The following is a 20,790-nucleotide window of genomic DNA, read 5'->3' on the forward strand; positions in this document are numbered from 1 at the left end:
TAATATAGAGAATATTCTATTTGGGGATTAACTAAAAATTTGTATTTCTCACCATTACACACTTATTAAAGCAACTAAGCTTGTTCGAGACTATTCATAATATAGTGGAATGTTGTATACAGTGAGTATAATTATTACAGAAACAATACACATTATCTATAAATAAAGTGAAGATCCTTTGAAAAAAGCTTTTTCGAAGAAGAATGTGTTGGGATTAAGTGGAAAGGATTGTTCTAAGTCTGGAAAGCAGAAAGGTGACCCAATATTAAAATCTATAATTGTTACTTTACTACTTGTTTGTCAAAAAGGGTTTTTAATATTTTAATTACTTTCAAAGTTGGCTAACTAATATTGGTCTCTCAACTGAATATATAAAATGATTAGTCAATAATATATGGAGTATGCTTCAAGTCACATGATCTTAAGAAACTTGGCTGATAAACAATTTAATATTAAATCCATAAGTGACTTCGTTTTTTAAAAAAGTTTATTACAATTTACAAGTAGATATGGGGCTTAACAAGCTTATTAATAAAAAGGCAACCAAAAACCTACCACAGTACATGCGTGTAGTTATATATCAGACCTAACGTTAAGAATTTATAAAGATCTCTTTTATAATTTCAACTACAAGTACCCCAACAATGACATCTAACGTATCGTCTAGTTTGCATCGTGATCATATGGGTTATAGATATATAATAAGTTAAACAACTTTAAAGCTAAATGATTTAAGGTACTTTCAAAACTAAACTACTTTTAAGCTAAATGCTTTATGGTGGTTTTAAAACTCTTCAATATAACTAAAAAAAAAAAGAGAAAAACTGCTAAAATTTGGATTGACTTGTCTATTGATGGAAATAATTTAGAAAAAAATGTTACAATTTGGATATTTTGATGAAGTTCTCACAAAATGCAAACAATTATTGGCATTTGTTGGCACTAGATTTTTGGTCTAATATTTTAGGGATTAGAACTAGACATGCATATAACTTTTGTCCTGAGAAATTGTTTCATCCACATTTCAACAAAAAAAGTTGATAGAACGTATATAGTTTAATGATTTGTATTATCACTATCACCGTTTAATAAGTTATGTTCAAATCTTATAGTGTGCTTAGGTGAGTTATAGAAAAGAAAAAAAGAAATGAAAACTCAATGCAAATAAAAAGAAAATCATTGCACTGTACGCTATTGCTTTTTTAGTGTAATGAAGTTGTCAAAGTAGTTAGAGAGTGTTTTGTGTTTGTGTGTGAGAGAGAGATGGGTCTTACTTAAAGGCCTTTTCCCTTTTTCCAATTAATAACAATCAAAGAGATGCCATCCCCTCACCTTATTCGACATTTTCGGTTTAGTGGTTTAACCATAATATTTAGTTTTAAGATTGATTGATCACAATACAGATTACGAAATTATATTTTGATACAATACAAAAATCTTCTTCGTTCACGTATACAAGATGAACACAATCCCGGAGTTTTAGGGGATGTGCCGTCCGTATTCTGTTTTCGAATCGATTGAGGTAAGTACTTTTTGGAAAAATAAACTTATATTGGCTGAAATAAATTATTTCTAGTATTAATATATCATATACTATAATGGATCTGATTGGTAATGTAGCCAAAACTGTACAGAAAAGCTGTAAGCTGAAGCTGTAAGCTTTTATGGAATAGTGCAAAATTGTAAGGAAGAGCTGTACGTGAAAGTTGTACAAAAAAGCTGAGAGTAAAGTTTTTAATAAAGATTTTGGTAAAGTTTTTGTGATTGGTAAAAAATCATAGCGGTACCACTTGTAATACTTTGTGTATGTTTACCAATCAATACCAATATCATAATGTAAATTCAATCTCCAAAACAATTATATTGGGTGAAATTATTGTCTCTATTCATAAGATAAAAAATTAGAAATACAAATTAAGAAAATAATTATAAAATTTTGAATAAATGATTTTAAAGTTTAATACTACAATATAATATTATTACCATTGTCATTTACATATATCTATATATAAAGTATTACCACTTAGTCGAATAACAAGTGTTGTTCTTATAAACAAGTCACCATTTTATTGAATTAGTTATTTTGTTGTTAACATATTTAGAATTATATATATATATATATAAGAAAGCTATTAATAATTGTAAATATGATGTCAAGAAATGAACATTAGATAAATTATAATAAACTAGGTTATCAATAAATTAAGAGAGTTGTTTAAGAAAGCTTTGACTCTAAGCAAAAATGACTAAAAATGGACTAACTAATACTCACTCCAAAGCAAGAAAAATATTAATGGAAGCTAAAAGTGACATTACATCTCTTTGATTTTCAATTAGTATTTCCTTAATACCAATTGCACAATACATTACTTTGCTTGTAGTTTGAAATACTACTATTTATTTATCTCTCTCTCACACACATACATACATACTAGTATGAAGTTTCTTCCTTCAAGAAAAAATTGGAATTAAGTAAATTGAGTCAATTGACTCTTATCCTTTTTCTATTTAGTTGACTATATCTTGACCGTAGACGACCAAACCAATCAAGACTCAAGAGTAGACGTATTTCTTATTTTAGTGGATTTTTTTTAATAAAAAAAAAGTTAGAATTCGATATGGATCTAAATCATAATATGTACACATCAATGTCTCTACAAATGCGTATAAATACATACTGTTTTTTTCATACAGAAGAAAAAACTCAAATTTCTCATTAGGCATATATATTTGAGGGGATAAATCGTTATTATATTTGAAACGTAAGAATTGGATAATGCCGAGTTGCCGACGACGTATTTGATTGTCAGCTTTCATGGTTCATATTCTAGAAATTAGTAAATTATCATTATTCATTCACTTATTTATATCTCTCTCTTATTTTTATTTTTTTTGTTTCATCTATGTTTTTTTTTTTTGCTTATATTAGTTTGTGTATATATTTATCGGTTAAGACTTAAGATAGAGATATTTAGCGGTGAATTAACAAACTTTGAAAGCCAAGGAATGCTCTCTTAAGTAAAAGAGAGCCAAAAGTAATCCCCAGTGACAATTCTAAGAAAAGTATCAATTTGAGCACATGCAAATATTCAAATCAACTTTTCATAAAGCATAAAGATAAATAAAACCCATATTTTCAATTAAACGGTTTTTGATGATTAAATTAATCTCAACAACATGATATTATAAATATCAAATAAGCAACATATAACGAATTATAAGTGGATTTTTTAAAAAACTATATAGATGGATTTTTTTGTCATAAAACAAACCACGATAGCTGGAAGAGGAAAAATCTCTACTCAAATTCCAAGTTTTTTTTTGAATTATGGTTAGTTATAGGCTTATAGCTAATGGCATGTGAGATCACACAGATTTCTGACAATACTGAAACTTAACTAACTAAAACTTTTTGAGTTCATATAACTATTTTCAGAGAATAGTTTCAATTTTGCATTGGATTCTCCATATGTATAAAAATTCTTGATTTATTCATGCCATTATTTCTACCTAAATACATACAAACATTTCATATTTAAAAAGTTAGTTCATACAAAATCATGGCTAGTTTTGTTAAGTGCTTCAAACTTGAAAGGGATAAGAGAGATTTTTTTTAATAAAAAAGAATCATATCTTACTGTGGGAACTAGAAAGTAGAAAATACCACAAAAACGATACTATTAAACTTCTGATCTTCCAAAAAAAAAAAAAGTTAAATAAAGAAGATTAAGAATAAACATCCAAAAACCAAAACAAATGATTAATTAGAATTTAAACATATATAGTTTTAGGGCAAAACGAAGCTTTTAAAGTTGATGTAAACCTCTGAAAAAGCAAAAAAATTAATAATATTAAACATATACTAAGGAGAAAGCTCTCTCTCAGACACTCATAAACAAAAACAAAAACAAAACAAAAAAGTTTCTCAGGAAACTCCAAATTCACAAACCCCACTTGCAATTTCTCCCCACATCTCCCCATCTCTCTCTCTCTCTCGTCTCCTTCGGCTGTGAAGCAAAAAAAAAAAAAAAGCAAATCCCAAAATCCTTCTTCGATTTGGTACCCAAAAATCCCTGAAATTTTTCATCTTTGGGGTCAGTGTTTTGGAGGAAGAACACACAAATCTCTTGAATGCAATGTGAGGATCACTACGGAAGAAAAAAAACAAAGGAATAGTTTTTTCCGACGAGAATGGTGGCTGCAGCGATTTCAACCACTGACCAACGAAACCCACCTCGAGATCGACAAGATAAACCTCAACCCGTTACCAACAATGGCGTACAGAGACGACCCAGAGGCAAACAAGTCCCTTCTCGCTACTTATCTCCTTCTCCTTCTCACTCTGTCTCTTCCAACACCACAACCACTACCACCACCACCACCACCACCACCACATCCTCTTCCTCCTCTTCTTCTTCCTCTGCAGTGCTCAGAACAAGTAAGCGGTACCCATCTCCGTCGCCTTTACTCTCTCGCTCCACCACGAATTCCGCTTCTAACTCCGTCAAAACGCCGTCTTTGTTACCTAAACGGTCTCAATCCGTGGACCGTCGTCGACCCTCTCCGGCTCCCGTCGCTGTAGGTAGTGAAATGTCGGCGGCTACGAAGATGCTTATCACTTCCACTAGGAGTTTGTCTGTTTCGTTTCAAGGTGAAGCCTTTTCTCTTCCGATTAGTAAAAAGAAAGAGACTACTACTTCTACGCCGGTTTCTCACCGGAAACCTACTCCTGAGCGGCGGAGATCGACGCCGGTTCGAGATCAGAGAGAGAACTCAAAGCCTGTGGACCAGCAACGGTGGCCTGGAGCTTCTCGGAGAGGGGATTCTGAATCTGTTGTGCCGAATTCGCTTTCTAGAAGCTTAGATTGTGGCAGTGATAGAGGAAAGCTTGGATCTGGGTTTGTTGGGAGGTCAATGTTGCATAATTCTATGATTGATGAGAGCCCTAGGGTTTCTGTGAGTTTAGATTTGGGAGGTAGGGATGAGTATTTGGAAACTGGAGATGATAGCCAGAGAAGACCTACCAATGGTCTGACGTCTAGTGTTTCCTGCGACTTCACTGCTTCTGATACTGATAGTGTTTCTTCTGGTAGCACTAATGGTGTTCAGGAATGTGGCTCTGGTGTTAATGGGGAAATCTCTAAATCTAAGAGCTTGCCTCGCAATATTATGGCTTCTGCTAGGTTCTGGCAAGAGACTAATAGCCGGTTAAGGCGGTTGCAGGATCCTGGCTCCCCTTTATCCTCTAGTCCGGGTTTGAAAGCAAGTAGTATATCATCAAAATTTGGTCTTTCGAAACGGTTTTCTAGTGATGCTGTTCCTTTATCATCTCCTCGTGGTATGGCTTCCCCTATAAGAGGTTCTGCTATTCGCTCTGCCTCACCAAGTAAGCTTTGGGCGACTACTACATCATCTCCAGCTAGGGCACTTTCTAGTCCTTCTCGAGTGAGAAATGGTGTTTCTGATCAAATGAACGCTTATAACCGCAACAACACGCCTTCGATTCTTAGTTTCTCTGCTGACATTAGGAGAGGGAAAATTGGGGAAGATCGTGTTATGGATGCACATTTGTTGAGGCTTCTGTATAACCGATACCTACAGTGGCGGTTTGTCAATGCGAGGGCAGACTCTACTGTTATGGTTCAAAGATTGAATGCAGAGGTATGGCTTAACTCTTGAGTTTTTCATTACCTTTTGTGGTCAATACCTTGACTGTTATGGATTTGTTCCCCTTCTGGGATGTAAATACTTTTAGCCACTGCAGTAGATTTAGAAAAGGTATGATTTGTTCAGCTATATGTAGGATCTTGAAAACCATGAGTTTTAAAATCTTACTGAACTAATACAGTGAAAGAGTAGTCAATTTTTCTGCATAGAAAAAAATAATGAGGGTGTATTTTCTTTTTTAATATTTCAAGAACATGGTTTTGAGTATAACTAAATCTTTATATCTACCGGTTTCTCTTTGCCAGAAAATGTAAATTTACTCTCTTGTTTTTTCTCTTTGCCAGAAAAACCTGTGGAATGCATGGGTATCAATCTCAGAACTGCGGCACAGTGTCACTTTAAAACGAATCAAGTTGCTTTTGCTAAGGCAAAAATTGAAACTGGCTTCTATTCTGAGGGGACAGGTAAGAATTTGATCTCTTTTAAGTTCTTACGATTTCTTACTTTAAAAGGGCCAATCCACCAATGTCCCAATTAAGACGTTTCTTTTTTCTTCTATTTTTAAGAATAAGACAGTTATTCTATGGAATTTAGCTTAGTGGTTCCGTCTTTCCGAAATAAGAAAATAAAGTTTTGGATTTAACTCAATTATGTAGAATGGTATCTTACGATTTCTTACTTTAAAAGGGCCAATTCCCAGTTCAGACGTTTTCTTTTGTCTTCTATTTTTGAGAAATAAGACAGTTATTCTATGGAATTTAGCTTAGTGATTCCTTCTTTCCGTAAGAAGAAAATAAAGTTTTGCAATGGTATCTGTCCTGTAACGTGTTTAGCAAAAACGTTTGGACTCTAATTAAGTATTTATGTATGGTAGGTAGATTTTTATATCTACCTTTAGAAGTTGGTATACTTACTTACTTAGAATCATTCCACAATACAGTATCTTGAATCTTTGACAAGGAATCATCATAAGAAACATGAGATTTTATTTATTTTGAAATGAAAACTGATAGTAAATCCCTACAGGAGAGGCAGATAAGAAAATATAAAAGAGATTATGAATGTGGTTTTTTTGTATTAGTAAATTACTAAACGTGTTTTCTGTGTGTATTTAACTGTAGATGGGTTTTCTAGAAGAATGGTCTCTTCTGGATAGAGATCATTCAAGTTCTTTGTCAGGAGCAACCGAATCCTTGAAAGCCAGCACGCTTCGTCTACCAATAGTTGGAAAAACCGTGGTTAGTAATTTTGCGTTATAAACCCTGATATGATGATTGCCTAATCTAAAAACTTTAGGTTATTAAAAAAATTACTATGCTCCTTGAATTGTTTAGGTTGATATCCAAGACCTCAAGCATGCTGTTAGTTCAGCTGTCGATGTAATGCAAGCTATGTCATCTTCCATATTCTCACTGACATTGAAGGTATAAATGCTCTGTCTCTCTCAGGTTTTTCGAAGTTAAAACACATCTTTTGAGTCTATTGAACCTTTTGGGTCTGAAGTGTTACCTATATTGAGCTATTCTATCACAACCCTTGTTTTTATGGTTTAAACTCATTTATGTCCGTTTAGGTGGATGAGATGAATTCTGTAATGGTCGAAACTGTGAATGTAACTGCTAAGGAAAAGGTTTTGCTTGAAAGATGTCAAGATTGCTTATCAAGAGTAGCAGCTATGCAGGTAAAGGGGTCTTTATCTTCATTTCTCTTTATAATTGGTTTCTTGTTTTCGGGTTTGGATTACTTTGCGATGTCTCTACTCATTTCTGACATCGCTTTGGTGTAAACGCAATAACCAGGTTACGGATTGTAGCATGAAAACGCACGTAATACAACTAAGTCGGATACCAATCACAAGCAGCTTGACTTCACAACTGTAGAAAAACTGATATTCCTCAAGAGAACAGATTTGTTCTTTTTGACTACACTACTCACCAAGAACAGAGTTGCTAACACGGGCCTTATCCTTCCACGAATCCCGACCTTATCGTTTTCAAACCAAGATCAAGGTGAGATTCGCGGATTATCATCTCTCCCTCTCTTGCTCTTTTAGTTCTACGTTTGTTTTTTTTGGTAAGATTGCAGGTAATTCCTCTAAAAGTAAGTAAGCTTAGTTTTTGTATACAGAAGTGTTTCTAATGGTTCTTTCGCTTGTGTACATATAAAGATGTAGTAATGTATGATCTGATGAATTACTGATTGTCTTCTTTTTCTAGTTCTAGACTTGTTGCCGTTCTTTCATATTAAGATGTCTTGTCATTGACTCGTTTCTAGTTGTTAAAAAGAGGACACTCTCACCTCAACTCTGATAGTTCCTTTTGCTTTTGTGGGGAACCTCCAAAAAGTTTTATAACACTAGTAAGAGTTCAAAACAGTCCCACATCAGGGGTATGAGATAACATAAAGTAACCTTAGTCAAGAATTTTATCAAAGAACAAAAAAAAAACTAATCTAGAATTGGTAAACAGTTCAAAAAAAGTTAAAAAACTGAATCCTGTTAGCATTGGTACTTCCTTCTTCTTGTCGAAGCTCGTTTGCACTCTCAACGTCTCCTGGCGACAGCACTCTGTTCGTATCTATCAGTCCCTCTAGGCTCTGCTTTGGGTCAGGTACATGTGTTACAACACCAACATTACCTCCAGGACTCAACTTGTCTCCTTGGGAAACGGCCTCCACGTCCATGCTGTCTTTGTGACCTCCGAGAGCGCCTTCGTAATGAAGGCGTTTGTGTCCACCGAGGGATTGTCCCGTGGGAAACACTCTATGACAAATAGAACACTTGTGGATTTTACCAGATGGTGCCAACAACTTTTGCCTCGTTTTTTCTCCACCTTCAACAAGAAGCGGCTTAATCCTGTGGCCAGCCTTGTGACCACCTAAAGCTTGGAATGTAGTAAACTCTTTTCCACAGACACTGCACTTGTACGCATCAGACTTGTTCAGCATCTGCCGTTTCTGTTTCAGTTGGGGTTGCGTTTCAGGTTGTGTTGGTGAATGCCGTTTGTGAAAGAGAGCAGCGATTTCATCTTCAGACAGAGAAGAAGAGGAAGAAGGATCTTTAACATCATCATCATCAGAAGAAGAAGAACGCTTTTGACCTCGTCTTGATCGCTCAATATTTTCAACCAAAAGCTCAAGGAAAGCATCGTTGTTAGCAAACCCTCCTTGTCTTTCTCCTTCTCGCGGGTTAGTTTCCAAGAAGGATGAACTCTGTTCCGAGAAACAATCTTCATCATCACCAAACCGCTGTCTTTGAGTCCGCTCACTACTATCCAAACCCGTCTCAGTCGAAACGCCGTCGTAACCAAACCGCTGTCTTTGAGTCCGCTCACTACTATCTTCTTCTCCTCCTCCTACTCCTTCTAAGAATCTGTGTTCTATCGCTTTTATGACTCTGCGTTCCGAATTCGGATCTTGATCACCAGTTGCAGAACAATTACGTTCGATCGTTTCCAAAAAGCTCTCAACGAAAACATCGTCGTCGACTAGTAAACCGTCTTTGTTTTCTTGCATCCAAAGTTCTAGTTTTTTCTTCAGATCGGCCACAGACATCGACGGTGAAACTTGATTCACCTTCGTTAAGATCTGTTTCAAGTGCGTTGAGATAGCCATACCTATTCTCTTCCGATATCTATCAGATACAAAAAAAAAACCCTACTTTTTTTTCTTGGTGACTACGAAAACTTGAGAGAGACTTTGTAAACAAACCAGAGTTGAATTACTAAAGAGATATAGAATTGAGTACTGACTGTTTCCTTGACGGATCACTCAGATATATATACTAGTTTTATAGTCGGTTAGGTTTTTTTGTTGCTGGAGGTCTCAGAATATCTTTAGGTTAGTTCGATTTCTATTTCTTGACTGGAGTAGTTTTCCTTAATTACATAAAAGTCAATTTTTTATTTTACATTTTTTTTTTTTCTTTTTCTTTTTCTCCCGACTGACTTTTCCTTTTTTTTTTTTTTTTAATGAAGTACAAACTTTGTAACTAATGCTTTCTGGCGTTACAATTTAACATCATAGGTTTGTTATACTCTGTTTAACATACTCTGTTTTTAAGCATTAACCTCTTATAAAGTTTTAATTTTTAAAGATTTCTTTAATCTAAAAGGCCCCCAATTAAGTGTCTGTGTTTTTTTGTTTGTGTGTTCTCGAAGATGTAGCAAACTCAAATCACTCAACACAGAATCTTGGTTAGTTAAACTACATTAATATGAATTTGTTTAATAAACCGGATGAATGAACATGTGCAGAATTATAACAACACAAAGTAAGAACCTTGATCCTTATAACAGAATTGAAATAAAAACATTTTCTTGACAAGGCTTTAGTTCGCTAACATGATTGCACTATCAACTTCCTCGACATCTCTGACTCCAGATTCATCAAACTCCGGTGACGGAAGGCTATTAAGATCTATCAATCTCCTTTGGGTCTGCTCTGGTTCTGACACATTTGTTACACCACTCCCATTACAACTAGGACTCCACTTGTTTTCTCCAAGAACAACCTCCTCATCCTCCTGACTACGTTTCTGACCCCCGAGTAGACCATTACTCTCCCCGAGACTTAGCTCTAGATTCACCAAATTTTTTGCAACACTCGCATCACTGAGACTCCACTTGTCTACACTGGGAACAACCTCTTCCTGACTGAGTTTGTGACCACTGAGAAGAACGTTTTCACTCAGTTCTGGACTCAACACTTTTGTAACAAGGCTCCCATTACTATCGGGACTCAACTTGTGAACAACCTCGTCCTGATTACGTTTGTGACCACTGAGAAGAACGTTTTCACTCACACTTAAACTCTGTTCTGGATCCAACACTTTTGTTACAAGGCTGCTCGCATTACTATCGGGACTCAACTTGTGACCGCCGAGAACGCCTTCGTAGTGACGGCGTTTGTGTCCACCTAGTGCTTGTCCCGTCGGGAACACAACATGACATATAGAACACTTGTGGATCTTCCCAGAAGGGGCCAACATCTTTGTCCGCGTTTTATCTCCACCGTCTGCTCCTGCGTTTTCAACAAGCGTCAGTGGCGGTTTAACCCTGTGGCTAGCCTTGTGACCACCTAAAGCTTGATAGGTAGTAAACCCTTTTCCACATACGGTACACTCGAACAAATCAGACTTCACTGCCGTCTGCTGTTGAGTTTGCGTTTGCGTTTGCGTCTGCGACTGCGTCTGCGTCTGCGTTTGCGTCTGCGTTCGCGTCTGCGTCTGCGTTTGCGGTTGAGGTACTAGGGTTTGTGTTTTCGATTGCCGATTATCACGGGAAAACTGGATGAGAGTGAGAGCAGCGATGTCATCTACAGACGGAGAACAAGAAGAAGGATCTTGATCTTCACCCAAACGCTGTCGTTTCAATCGTAAATTATCAAACCAAGGCTTATAGAAAACAGCATCGCTTGTAAACCCTTCTTCTTCTGCTTCTTCGACTCTGTGTTTCATCGTATCAGGCGAGTCGTCACTAGTAGAACGCTGTCGTATCGTCAATTGACTACTTTTAACCCTAGGAGACTCGACGAAAACGGCGTCGTCTTCCTTCTCTCGTCGGAGTGTAAAGCGTATGCGTTTCCAAGAAGAAGGATCTTTTTGGCCGTCATCATCACCAAGAGGAAGAGAAGAAAACTTTCGCTTTGGTCGTCGTTCGTAACTTGTCGTCAAATCGTCTTGATTGAGTGGCTGTAAGAATCTGTGTTTCAGAGAGGTGAGTTGCTTTCTCAACGGCGGACACTGATCAAGCGTTGTTTTAAGATCCATACTTCTCCGATACGTTTCAGAAGTTTTTTCTTTTCTTTTTGATTAAAAACCCTAAGAAACTTGGGAGTGATTAGCAAAAAGAAAGATAATGTTTTATGTGTCTGTGTGGACACATATATAGTTTTTAAGTCGGTAAACTCTTTGTTCACTGTTGTGATAACAATTGAAAAAGGGGTTTATTAGTAAAAAAGGAAAATATAATCCCGGGATATATTCTCCATTAGCTTAATCTCTAATCTTTTAGTGTAAATTCCAGTATATGGAGAAAAGGAAAAGTAAAAAAAATAAAAGTAAATTTTTAAAATTTCCATATAGTGAGAGTGAGAAAGAAAAAAAAAACGACACTTGTTAAGAAGAGGTTAAGTTAACCCTAATAAAACCTACTTATTAGGTTAATTGCTATTCACTGCCAAAAAAAAAAAAAAAATCTTATATATTATGTGTGGGTGTACTCATTGAATCAGACGCGTACACGTCTCATTTGTTTATCTTTTTCTTTAATTAAATATCATATTTTTTCTCCATCATTAATATTATTTCCTGTAAATTTCATTAATTGATAAACTTCAATTTTATCAACAAAAAAATTTATAAATCTATTAATTACATACATAATGGAAAGGAGCCAAGGTAATATTTTTTTTTCTTAAAAACAACATTACCATTTTAAAAAAAAAGAAGATTATTTGTAGGTGTGGGTGTTGTGGCGTGGCGTCGTTCCTGGGACAAATGGCAAATTCTCTACCATTCGTTCGGAGATATATCTTACTAGTGAAATAAGCAAGTAGAAGAAGACTAGTAGTCTAGTAGTACTAGACACTAGTACGTGATAAGCCAAAACTTATACCAGATTTTTCTTATAATACCGACGTGTTTCTGTAGACTTGATGTGGCCAGATTAGGCTATCTCTGACATATGTCGTTAGGTCCGATCAAACACATCATCCAAGAGAATTCACTTTTTAGTCAATTCAATTCGTTTAGTATCTTGAAACAATTTCTAAACTAAATAATCATTATTTCACAATTCCAATGTATTAGTATAAGTTTTTTATATTCATGAAGTTTATAATAATAAAAATACGCATAAATGTTCGGGTGTATTCGAAAGACTGAACGTAGCCTATTTGAAAGCCCATTAGGATGCAGTAAATGGGCCTAATTCACGGCCCAACAAAAACTGTATAGATCATAGATTCAATTTGGGAAAGAATTTGAAATTCAAACAATCATTTTCTTCAAATCTCCCTTCCCTCTCTCTCTTAAGCATAAACCCTAAAAATTCGTGTTCTTGAGGATGACTATGGTGCCGGCCATTGGTCGCGAGCTCTCGAATCCGCCGTCAGATGGGATTTCTAATCTTCGATTTTCCAATAGCAGCGATCATTTACTAGTCTCTTCATGGGATAAGGTTAGTCTAAATCCCTAATTTCTGAAGCATTGAACTTATATACTCTTTTGAAGTCTGATCTGTGTTTAATCTGATCCTTTGATTTTTATTGTTATTTTGGATTCGCAGAGTGTAAGATTATATGACGCGAACGCTGATTTGCTGAGAGGGGAGTTCAAGCATGGTGGAGCGGTACTTGATTGCTGCTTCCATGATGATTCTTCTGGATTCAGTGTTTGCGCCGATTATAAAGTTAGAAGGTATGTTTAATTTGTTCTCTTCCTATTTTAATTGAGAAATAGTGAAACTTGTGATGTAGAGAGAGAGAGAGAGAGAGAGTACAATCGTGTTTAGGAAAATTCCTAAATTGGGATTAAGTGGAAATGTTTTGTGGATTTTAGAATAATTGGGTTTCTCTTGTTGTACTTCAGAATTGACTTTAATGCTGGCAAAGAGGACGTCTTGGGGACGCATGATAAACCAGTGCGATGTGTTGAGTATTCTTATGCTGCAGGTTGGTAAAGTGGTCATGATGTTCTTGATGATTAAGTGAACTCTTACCTTGTTGATACTTAGATGCTTTTGATGGCTAGATAAAAAATTCATTCTGTTAATTGTTAATTTTTACTTGAGCACTTTGTTTACGTCACGTTATAGGGCAAGTGATCACTGGAAGTTGGGATAAAACAATTAAATGTTGGGATCCAAGAGGTGCAAGTGGGATGGAGCGCACACAGATTGGTACATATCAGCAACCTGAGCGTGTTAACTCTCTTTCTCTAGTTGGAAATCGTTTGGTAGTGGCAACAGCAGGAAGGCATGTCAACATTTATGATCTCAGAAATATGTCCCAGCCTGAGCAAAGAAGAGAGTCCTCTCTTAAATACCAGACAAGATGCGTTCGTTGTTATCCCAATGGATCAGGTTAAATGGCTGATAGTTCCTATTCTGTGATTTTTTTTTTCAACAGTCAAATTTGCTTTTGTTCTGTGCCAAGTGTATACTCAGTAGCCTTGATTTCCTCTTCCACACTTTTGATTTCAATTATACTTTACAGGATATGCCCTTAGCTCTGTTGAAGGCAGGGTTTCAATGGAGTTTTTTGATCTGTCAGAGGCTGCTCAAGCTAAAAAGTATGTCCCTAATGTGTTTCCTCTTACCTGTCATGTCCCTAATGTGTTTCCTCTTACCTGTTTTTGACTTACTATGGTAGTCTATGACTTCTTGTTTATTTGTTGGTCTTTCTTTGGTAGAATATGCCTTTACATGTATATTTTTAGTCTCATTAACTGTATTTGAACATGTCAGATATGCTTTCAAATGTCACCGGAAATCAGAGGATGGTAGGGACATTGTCTACCCTGTAAATGCGATTGCTTTCCATCCGATGTAAGTCTTATCTTAAAAGAAACCTGATTGTTACCTTTCAGCATTTTGATTGATTCAACTAGTTCTTACAGAATTTGGCCTAAAGTTACAGTTTATTAGATGAAGAGCAGAACTTGTTAAAACTACTAGTTCATTCGAAAACAAATTCTGTAAAAGTATGTTCTGGGATACTTTATTTATATGGACATATGTAGAAAATTTGAAACTTCAAGTTATCTGTCCCGATCGCCCAACTCTATCGCTTCTAATAACCTGAGGGTTTATAAATGTAGTTATGGTACTTTTGCTTCCGGAGGATGTGATGGTTTCGTCAACATTTGGGATGGTAACAACAAGAAGAGGCTATATCAGGTTTAGCAATCACAAGAGCTTTTGATATTTGTATCTTTCAATGTTTTCTTGGTAAGTGAGACACAGCATCAATTTGCTCCTTTTTGTTTGCAGTACTCCAAGTATCCAACAAGTATTGCAGCGCTTTCATTCAGCCGAGATGGTGGATTACTGGCTATTGCTTCTAGTTACACGTTTGAAGAGGGAGACAAACCGTAAGAATTTCACTCTTTAATCTTTGTCGTTATAAAACCTTATAAGTTTTTGAATACCTTGCCTTTAGACTCACGGATAGCATTTTAGAGATATATTATTGTGTTTGCTTTTGGATTGATCTCGCTTTAAACTGATACTGAGTGTTGTGCTTTTGTAGGCATGAACCAGACACAATCTTTGTTCGAAGTGTTAATGAAATCGAAGTGAAACCGAAACCCAAAGTATACCCTAATCGTGCGGTATAGTCGGGAACAATGGAATGAGCAGAGTAAGTCGACTTGTGTGTGGTATTGTTGCTACTGTGGTTGCCCAAAGAAGGTTGTAGCACTTTTTATAGTGAGTTGAAAGATCTTTTATTAGCTGTAAAGTGAATGAAGTGTGTGACCATTGCAATGGCTTTAGTAACTGAGATTGTGTTCCTTTGGTTTTGAGTAAAGTCCAATTACTCTCTGATTTCCCTCCAATCTCTGTTTGCTTTTTTTATTTGGGTTTTGTGTATTGGTTTAGAAGTTAGAGCTAAGTTGTAATTCACAATGGACGTAAGAGCAAAAATATAATTGACTTGGAAAAGATTCTCTGATATGTACATGAAATTCCTAAGAATTGCAAATTTGAAAAGTTTACAAATCCAAACGAAGGGATACAAAAGTGGGTCAACTGTGAAGAAACAAGGAACAGACACATACATACTAATTGCTTACTACTAAAAAGACTTCCCAAGACGAGAGGATCATCAACACAAACACTAGGCCACTCTCTACTCTCTCTCTCTTCACCTTTAGCTTCTTCTTCTTCTTCTTCTTCTTCTTCTTCTTCTTCTTCTTCTTCTTCTTCGTTTTCCATCATCTCAAGCACGGATCATCTGTCGAATCACATTTTCAAAACAAGCATTTTAGATTTGCAAAGTATTTCTCTGTCACAGATTTCAGGTGTTGTAATAAAAGAACGGGATTTTTTACCACTTTGCAGTTGTTTCTTCCTTTCAATGTCTTTGAAGCTTCTTCAGCGAAAGCTTGGGCTGCTTCTGCTTCCGCTTCTGCTGCCTCTGCTTCCTTTGCAGCTTCCTCAGCCTCTGCCATGGCAGCTTCTGCCTCTGCAACTGCCTGTGCTGCAACTGCTGCTGCCTCATGTACGTTCATACTCTTCATTCTGGCTAACTCTGCATCAACCTGTGACCTTGTCTGAAAAATCGTTTCATCTCTGTCTGTTTTGGGTGAATGCAAAGAAGACGTCCTCTGTCTTCCTGCAAACATCCCTAGACCTTTTTTCTTGTGGGACGACAACGGAGTGGAGTTTGGAATTCTATACTTGCGCTTAACCTGTAAAAGGGAAACCCGGATCAATGTTCTACTAACAACCATGAAGCAAGCATATTTATTATTCAAAAGACCATGATCCTGCAATGCATTAGACAAATATATGCACATGATCCTGCAATGCAGCAAATGCATTAGATAAATGTATTAGATTTTACCTTCACAAGTTTACCGCAAGCTGTCAAGTACCTTAGCTTGGTAGACAACAACCGTTTGAAGTCTGGTGGAGCATGATATTGATCCTATACAACAAGCGAATAAAAGGAAAACGGGTACACTTAATTCTCTAAATCAGTCTTTTACAAGGAACTTAAACAAAGATCAGTAATGTACATGGAGAGTTCAAGTTCCCATGCTTTAATCAAATAATTAGAGAAAGCAAGTAATGCCCAACATGTTTCTGAAATAAATACAAAATCTACCCTTATGATATTCCAATAAATACCTAGACATAAGTAGATGCCATCAAAATAAATCTAGTAATTACAGAAATATTCCTAGACATTTCAGCTTAATTTGAGTCAGAATATTCAATGCACGTTCGTCTATTCAGGAGTGGAGCAGATAAAGATGTCACCCATTGCCTTTCAGTAACACTGACCCCATGCATTGCTTACATTGAAGAATATTATTCTATTTGACACAATCAACGGCTATATTTTGGTTTTCATCCGCAATGACTTCACAATTGCTAAGTTGACGACAACATATCAACCCACTGAGGATCATCAGTTGAAATGTAGGACGATGCAATTTAACTGCAAGGAACAATTTACAATACATATTTTTTTATGAAAAATGAATACCTCAATGTAAGCACCAATTGTTGTTTTATTACAGCCACCAGGCTCCTTTATGGTAGCTATTGCCTCCATTATAAGGCTATCCAACCTGCAACGTTTTTAAAAAGTTACAATTTGTGTGTAACAATAGATTCAAATGATACAAACATCTACATAAGTGGGAATTTACACACTTAAATCCTCATCAAAAGATCGAAATATTAAAGCCACATCAATAAGATGGAGCAAACAGCTCGTATGCTAACGGTAAAAAAGCTGAAAGAGGAGGATAAAGGTACTAAACCAGAGAAGACAATTTAATCAGAGGTTAGAGTAGGTGTGAAAACAAACCTATATCACATAAATGTGATGCAACACTTATCGACTCCACAGAAAAAAAAAAAAAGTGACAGCAAACCATACGTTTTGAGGTTGATCCAACGTCAGAAATAAATACCACCCGGAGATAAACAACAAAGCAAACTCCTCTTCAATACAAGAAGCAAAATAGACATATTTCTAACCTTACATTAGGTCTCCTTGGAGCAGGAGTAGAAGAAACTTGCACTTGCAATGCAGAGGAGCCAGTAGTTGAATAATGCTTTGCATCCACCATTTCTTCATCACTTTGCAAAGAAGGGGTTAAGGCTAGTGAGTTCTCTTCCTGTCTAGGAAGGGAGAGCGTCCTTTTAACTGCTAACCTAGATTTTTCGCGCGATCCCCACCCATTCGCCATGACACTCATGTTTCTCCATTTGTCCTGTCCCAATACAACACACAAACCAAACCCAAATCAGATAAAGACTCATATACAAATCACAAACAAAACACAGCAGCATCGTAGAGTTGAAACAAAGGATAAGAAACAATCATGACCTTGAGATCTACATTGGAACGCAGGTACAAGACTCCGCTAAATTCAGGATCTTTGAGAATTGTGCGCCATTTACCAGGTCCATGCTTTATAACGCCAGACTTTAAAGCTGATTCTTCTTCTTGTGTCCATTTCTGCTTAGGAGCACCCATCCCGGTTTCTAAATGCAACTACGGAGCAAGTCCGTTCTGCAACAAAAATCCATACGTCACGAAACCAATCAGGAACAAAAATTGCTACCATAAAAAATGGTTTCTTCAATTGTAAACCCACAATTCATTCTCTTTACACAACCATAAACTAATAAATTAAGACTCCAAAAGTAGATTCACCTAATCTCAGTAAAACCCTAATCCTCTGTTCCTTGGAAACCCTAACAGGTAGATATCAAACTAAACCGCATCAGTAACTCAGAAACTACGACGCAATAGCAATCTCCAAAAACTTCTTCACATCACTGGAAAGACGCCGAACTCAAACCCTAGAAAAATTGCTACTTTGAGAATGGAAACCTAATCTCATGCCCAACAATCGAGAAACAAGAAACAGATGAATTCACCAGAAAGATGAGATTTTTATTAGGAAGAATCGATCTTCGACAATACCAATTTCGTTTTTATTATCTCTGGATTCAGATTTCGAGACGCTTCGTTCTTTCTCCTGAGAAGCATAAGAAAGAAAAAGTTAGGGTTAATTGCGAGTAGAAAGGATAACGGACCTCCGTCAAATTCTGATGGGGGCAAACCGCTTAGACCACCAATTAAGCTTCAAAACGCGTTTTTTAAACGGCCTTTTCAACACGTTTCCTTATTTATTACAACAAGCTTATTTAATTACACTAATTATTATTTTCTTCTTAAGTAGTATTATTGTTTTGATTAATCATGAACTTTATTCATCAAAATTCAAAAGTAACACCTTGTTCAGTCATATTTACATGAACAGTTTGATTTATTTGTTACAAAATTTTAGTTTTGATGATAAGAGAATAAAAGTGTAGGTACAAACCTTTGATAGATATAATTAAAAACAAAAATGTGTGGTGGAGGTGGTAGTTACGATTATTTCTTCCAAACATGCTATTTTCCCTTTTTTTCATAGTATTTTCTCTGAAAAACTTATTATATTGTTGAGAGTTGAGACTAGCACTGATTCAAAAAAACTTGTGGTGGAGGTAGTTGCGATAATTTTTTCAAATTGATATTTCAGTTTATCGATTATTGGCCCAGAAAAGTTGAATTGTAAACAAAATAGAAATGTGCAATCAATTCCATACAAACCGGAAAACTGGACGGTTTTTGAGCATCGCCGGGATCATTCCTATAATTGGCAAACCCGTGGGTCCTGGTGGGAGAGGATGCAACTTCTTGTTTCGAGAAGGGAAATGACTTTATTTTCTTGAGTATCATCATCAAGAGGGAAATGGCCACAAGGGCTTGGAGTGTCGTGAGGAGATACATGTTGCTAAACAACGACCCGGGACTTGACTTGCTCCTGAGACCAGAAGAGTTTGAAGCTGAAGTATCCATTTAATATTTGTTTTGTATGGAAGAAAGAGAAGAAAAAACTACTCCCTCCATTCTAATTTAGTTGTCGTTCTAGGATTTAATTTTTGTTTTATATTAGTTGTCGTTTTAGATTTTCAATGCAGGTGTTTGATGAATATTCCAATCTTATCCCTGTTGTTTTAAAGTTTCAACCAATGAAAAAATTATAAAATATATTAATGAAGGACAAAACATAAAATTTAATAGTTTCCTTAATTTGTGTGCAAAAACCTTAAACGACAGTTAAACTAGAACAGATGGAGTATGTGTTTTGTAATTAGGCTAATTGTTTCTGCATGGATCCTTGTTATTTATAATGTCACATTAACACAGGTCAAAATGACGATGATACCTCCATTTGTTGCTGGGAGGAAGCAGTGTGGAAGGTATAGCTAGAGTTGGACCGACTTGGTCTCTACTAATGAGTGTCACCATATTGAATTTTATTTTAGGGCGAACATTCACAAAATGTAATTAGAAGATAATACTATTTTAATTTATTTATACTTGTAAAATAAATTTGTTGGTGACCTGCCAAAAATCCTCTTGTTATATATGCACTCTAATCTTACAAACAGTAGTGTGTTGATTTTTCTACATTATACCGTTGTTTCTCTCTACATGCATTTTTTGGATATAATAATCCAGTTTCAAAATTTGCTGTTGATAACGAGGTCATATATATATATATATATATATATATATATATATATATATATAAAGTTCACTTTACTCATTCCTGGTGCTGCCACGTCAGTCATATATTCTTTAATTTTTGTGGGTCTTACAAATTTTAATAAAGGTTTTAAACAATTATACAAATGATAAACTGATTCACTAGATTTAATCCAAAGTCTGTACACCCATCATTATTTCATCTAAAATCTGTAGGCCCAGCCCTACTTTTAAATCATGTGGATTCAACCTGATAATATTTCATCCAAAGTTCAGCAGTGTGAATGAAATTCTATTTTATTATTCAACCATAAAAAATAAAAAACGAAAGAAAAGAATAGAGCATCTACCCGATATATATAAAGTTAAACACTGAATTTGAAATAATATTATTACCTATTCGTACCTAACTTTTCATGTATCATTTATGCTTAGTTCTTTTACATATATGTGCATCATATGGTTAAGACACATAATTATAAGAGACAAATAAAATATTTTCTTAGCAAGAAGACAAGAACTATGATTAGAATCCCCATTGATCTTGTAATTATATATCACCTAAGCAATTTTTTTTACTTTAAAAGAAATTTAAAATATTCATTTAGCCCATATTTATGTTAATTATAACTAATAGAAAGTTTGAATAAAAATATAATTAGTAAAATAAATAAAATGTTAAAATAAGAAAACAATACTATAATTTTTTATTAGTGGTAATAATATAATTAAAATTGTCTATTAAACTGATCATAATTAAAATTATAAATGTATTATTGAGTTTAAGAATGGAAGTAAATTCTAAATTTATGATAGAATAAAAAAAATTATGTAATT

At 35.4% G+C, this 20,790-nt stretch overlaps 4 protein-coding genes across 6 annotated transcripts; 2 read left to right on the top strand and 2 right to left on the bottom strand.

Annotated features, from left to right (window-relative positions):
* The first annotated feature begins 3,799 nt into the window (after nt 1–3,799).
* On the top strand, nt 3,800–7,908 carry LOC104758284 (QWRF motif-containing protein 2). Its single transcript, XM_010481121.3, has 6 exons — nt 3,800–5,661; nt 6,012–6,131; nt 6,789–6,905; nt 7,002–7,091; nt 7,241–7,348; nt 7,467–7,908. Exons 1-6 carry the CDS (start codon nt 4,192–4,194, stop codon nt 7,545–7,547), a joined length of 1,986 nt encoding a protein of 661 aa, XP_010479423.1. The 5' UTR covers nt 3,800–4,191; the 3' UTR covers nt 7,548–7,908.
* Nucleotides 7,909–8,082: 174 nt separating this feature from the next.
* On the bottom strand, nt 8,083–11,546 carry LOC104759895 (uncharacterized). The gene is made up of 2 exons (XM_087496936.1): nt 9,998–11,546; nt 8,083–9,321 (listed from the first exon to the last, which is right to left on the bottom strand). Exons 1-2 carry the CDS (start codon nt 11,432–11,434, stop codon nt 8,137–8,139), a joined length of 2,622 nt encoding a protein of 873 aa, XP_087353062.1. The 5' UTR covers nt 11,435–11,546; the 3' UTR covers nt 8,083–8,136.
* A 1,102-nt stretch (nt 11,547–12,648) lies between these two features.
* LOC104758283 (mitotic checkpoint protein BUB3.2) lies at nt 12,649–15,223 on the top strand. The gene is made up of 10 exons (XM_087494401.1): nt 12,649–12,845; nt 12,954–13,084; nt 13,256–13,338; nt 13,482–13,748; nt 13,882–13,957; nt 14,133–14,213; nt 14,486–14,564; nt 14,658–14,758; nt 14,917–14,980; nt 15,027–15,223. Exons 1-10 carry the CDS (start codon nt 12,732–12,734, stop codon nt 15,102–15,104), a joined length of 1,074 nt encoding a protein of 357 aa, XP_087350527.1. The 5' UTR covers nt 12,649–12,731; the 3' UTR covers nt 15,105–15,223.
* A 70-nt stretch (nt 15,224–15,293) lies between these two features.
* Nucleotides 15,294–18,693, bottom strand: LOC104758282 (telomere repeat-binding factor 1). Of its 3 annotated transcripts, none has more exons than XM_010481117.2 (7): nt 18,337–18,693; nt 17,734–17,919; nt 17,382–17,617; nt 16,882–16,966; nt 16,234–16,317; nt 15,719–16,078; nt 15,294–15,621 (listed from the first exon to the last, which is right to left on the bottom strand). In XM_010481117.2, the coding sequence occupies exons 2-7, from the start codon at nt 17,881–17,883 to the stop codon at nt 15,607–15,609; spliced, it is 930 nt and encodes a 309-aa protein (XP_010479419.2). In that variant the 5' UTR covers nt 17,884–17,919; nt 18,337–18,693; the 3' UTR covers nt 15,294–15,606. The 3 variants fall into 3 exon arrangements, with proteins under 3 accessions (XP_010479419.2, XP_010479420.2, XP_010479421.2); XM_010481118.2 differs by having other exon boundaries at nt 18,291–18,590; XM_010481119.3 differs by having other exon boundaries at nt 18,064–18,491.
* Between the last annotated feature and the right edge of the window lie 2,097 nt (nt 18,694–20,790).

Source organism: Camelina sativa, chromosome 17 (genome assembly GCF_030686135.1).
Source record: "Camelina sativa cultivar CO46 ecotype springtype chromosome 17, ASM3068613v1".
In the NCBI taxonomy this organism is placed as follows: Eukaryota; Viridiplantae; Streptophyta; class Magnoliopsida; order Brassicales; family Brassicaceae; genus Camelina; species Camelina sativa.

Excerpts from the sequence above, each read along its gene's own strand:
- LOC104759895 (XM_087496936.1), bottom strand. The coding sequence starts at position 11,434 with ATGGATCTTAAAACAACGCTTGATCAGTGTCCGCCGTTGAGAAAGCAA. Across the intron at positions 9,322-9,997 it reads GTGCAATCATGTTAGCGAAC|GGTTTTTTTTTTGTATCTGA; the intron begins TAAAGCCTTGTC and ends AAAAAAAAGTAG.
- LOC104758283 (XM_087494401.1), top strand. The coding sequence starts at position 12,732 with ATGACTATGGTGCCGGCCATTGGTCGCGAGCTCTCGAATCCGCCGTCA. Across the intron at positions 13,339-13,481 it reads TGAGTATTCTTATGCTGCAG|GGCAAGTGATCACTGGAAGT; the intron begins GTTGGTAAAGTG and ends GTCACGTTATAG. Across the intron at positions 14,981-15,026 it reads AAGTGAAACCGAAACCCAAA|AGTAAGTCGACTTGTGTGTG; the intron begins GTATACCCTAAT and ends TGGAATGAGCAG.
- LOC104758282 (XM_010481117.2), bottom strand. The coding sequence starts at position 17,883 with ATGGGTGCTCCTAAGCAGAAATGGACACAAGAAGAAGAATCAGCTTTA. Across the intron at positions 16,967-17,381 it reads CCAAGGAGACCTAATGTAAG|GTTGGATAGCCTTATAATGG; the intron begins GTTAGAAATATG and ends AAAACGTTGCAG. Across the intron at positions 16,079-16,233 it reads CTTGCGGTAAACTTGTGAAG|GTTAAGCGCAAGTATAGAAT; the intron begins GTAAAATCTAAT and ends TCCCTTTTACAG.
- LOC104758284 (XM_010481121.3), top strand. The coding sequence starts at position 4,192 with ATGGTGGCTGCAGCGATTTCAACCACTGACCAACGAAACCCACCTCGA. Across the intron at positions 6,132-6,788 it reads CTTCTATTCTGAGGGGACAG|ATGGGTTTTCTAGAAGAATG; the intron begins GTAAGAATTTGA and ends ATTTAACTGTAG. Across the intron at positions 7,092-7,240 it reads TATTCTCACTGACATTGAAG|GTGGATGAGATGAATTCTGT; the intron begins GTATAAATGCTC and ends ATGTCCGTTTAG.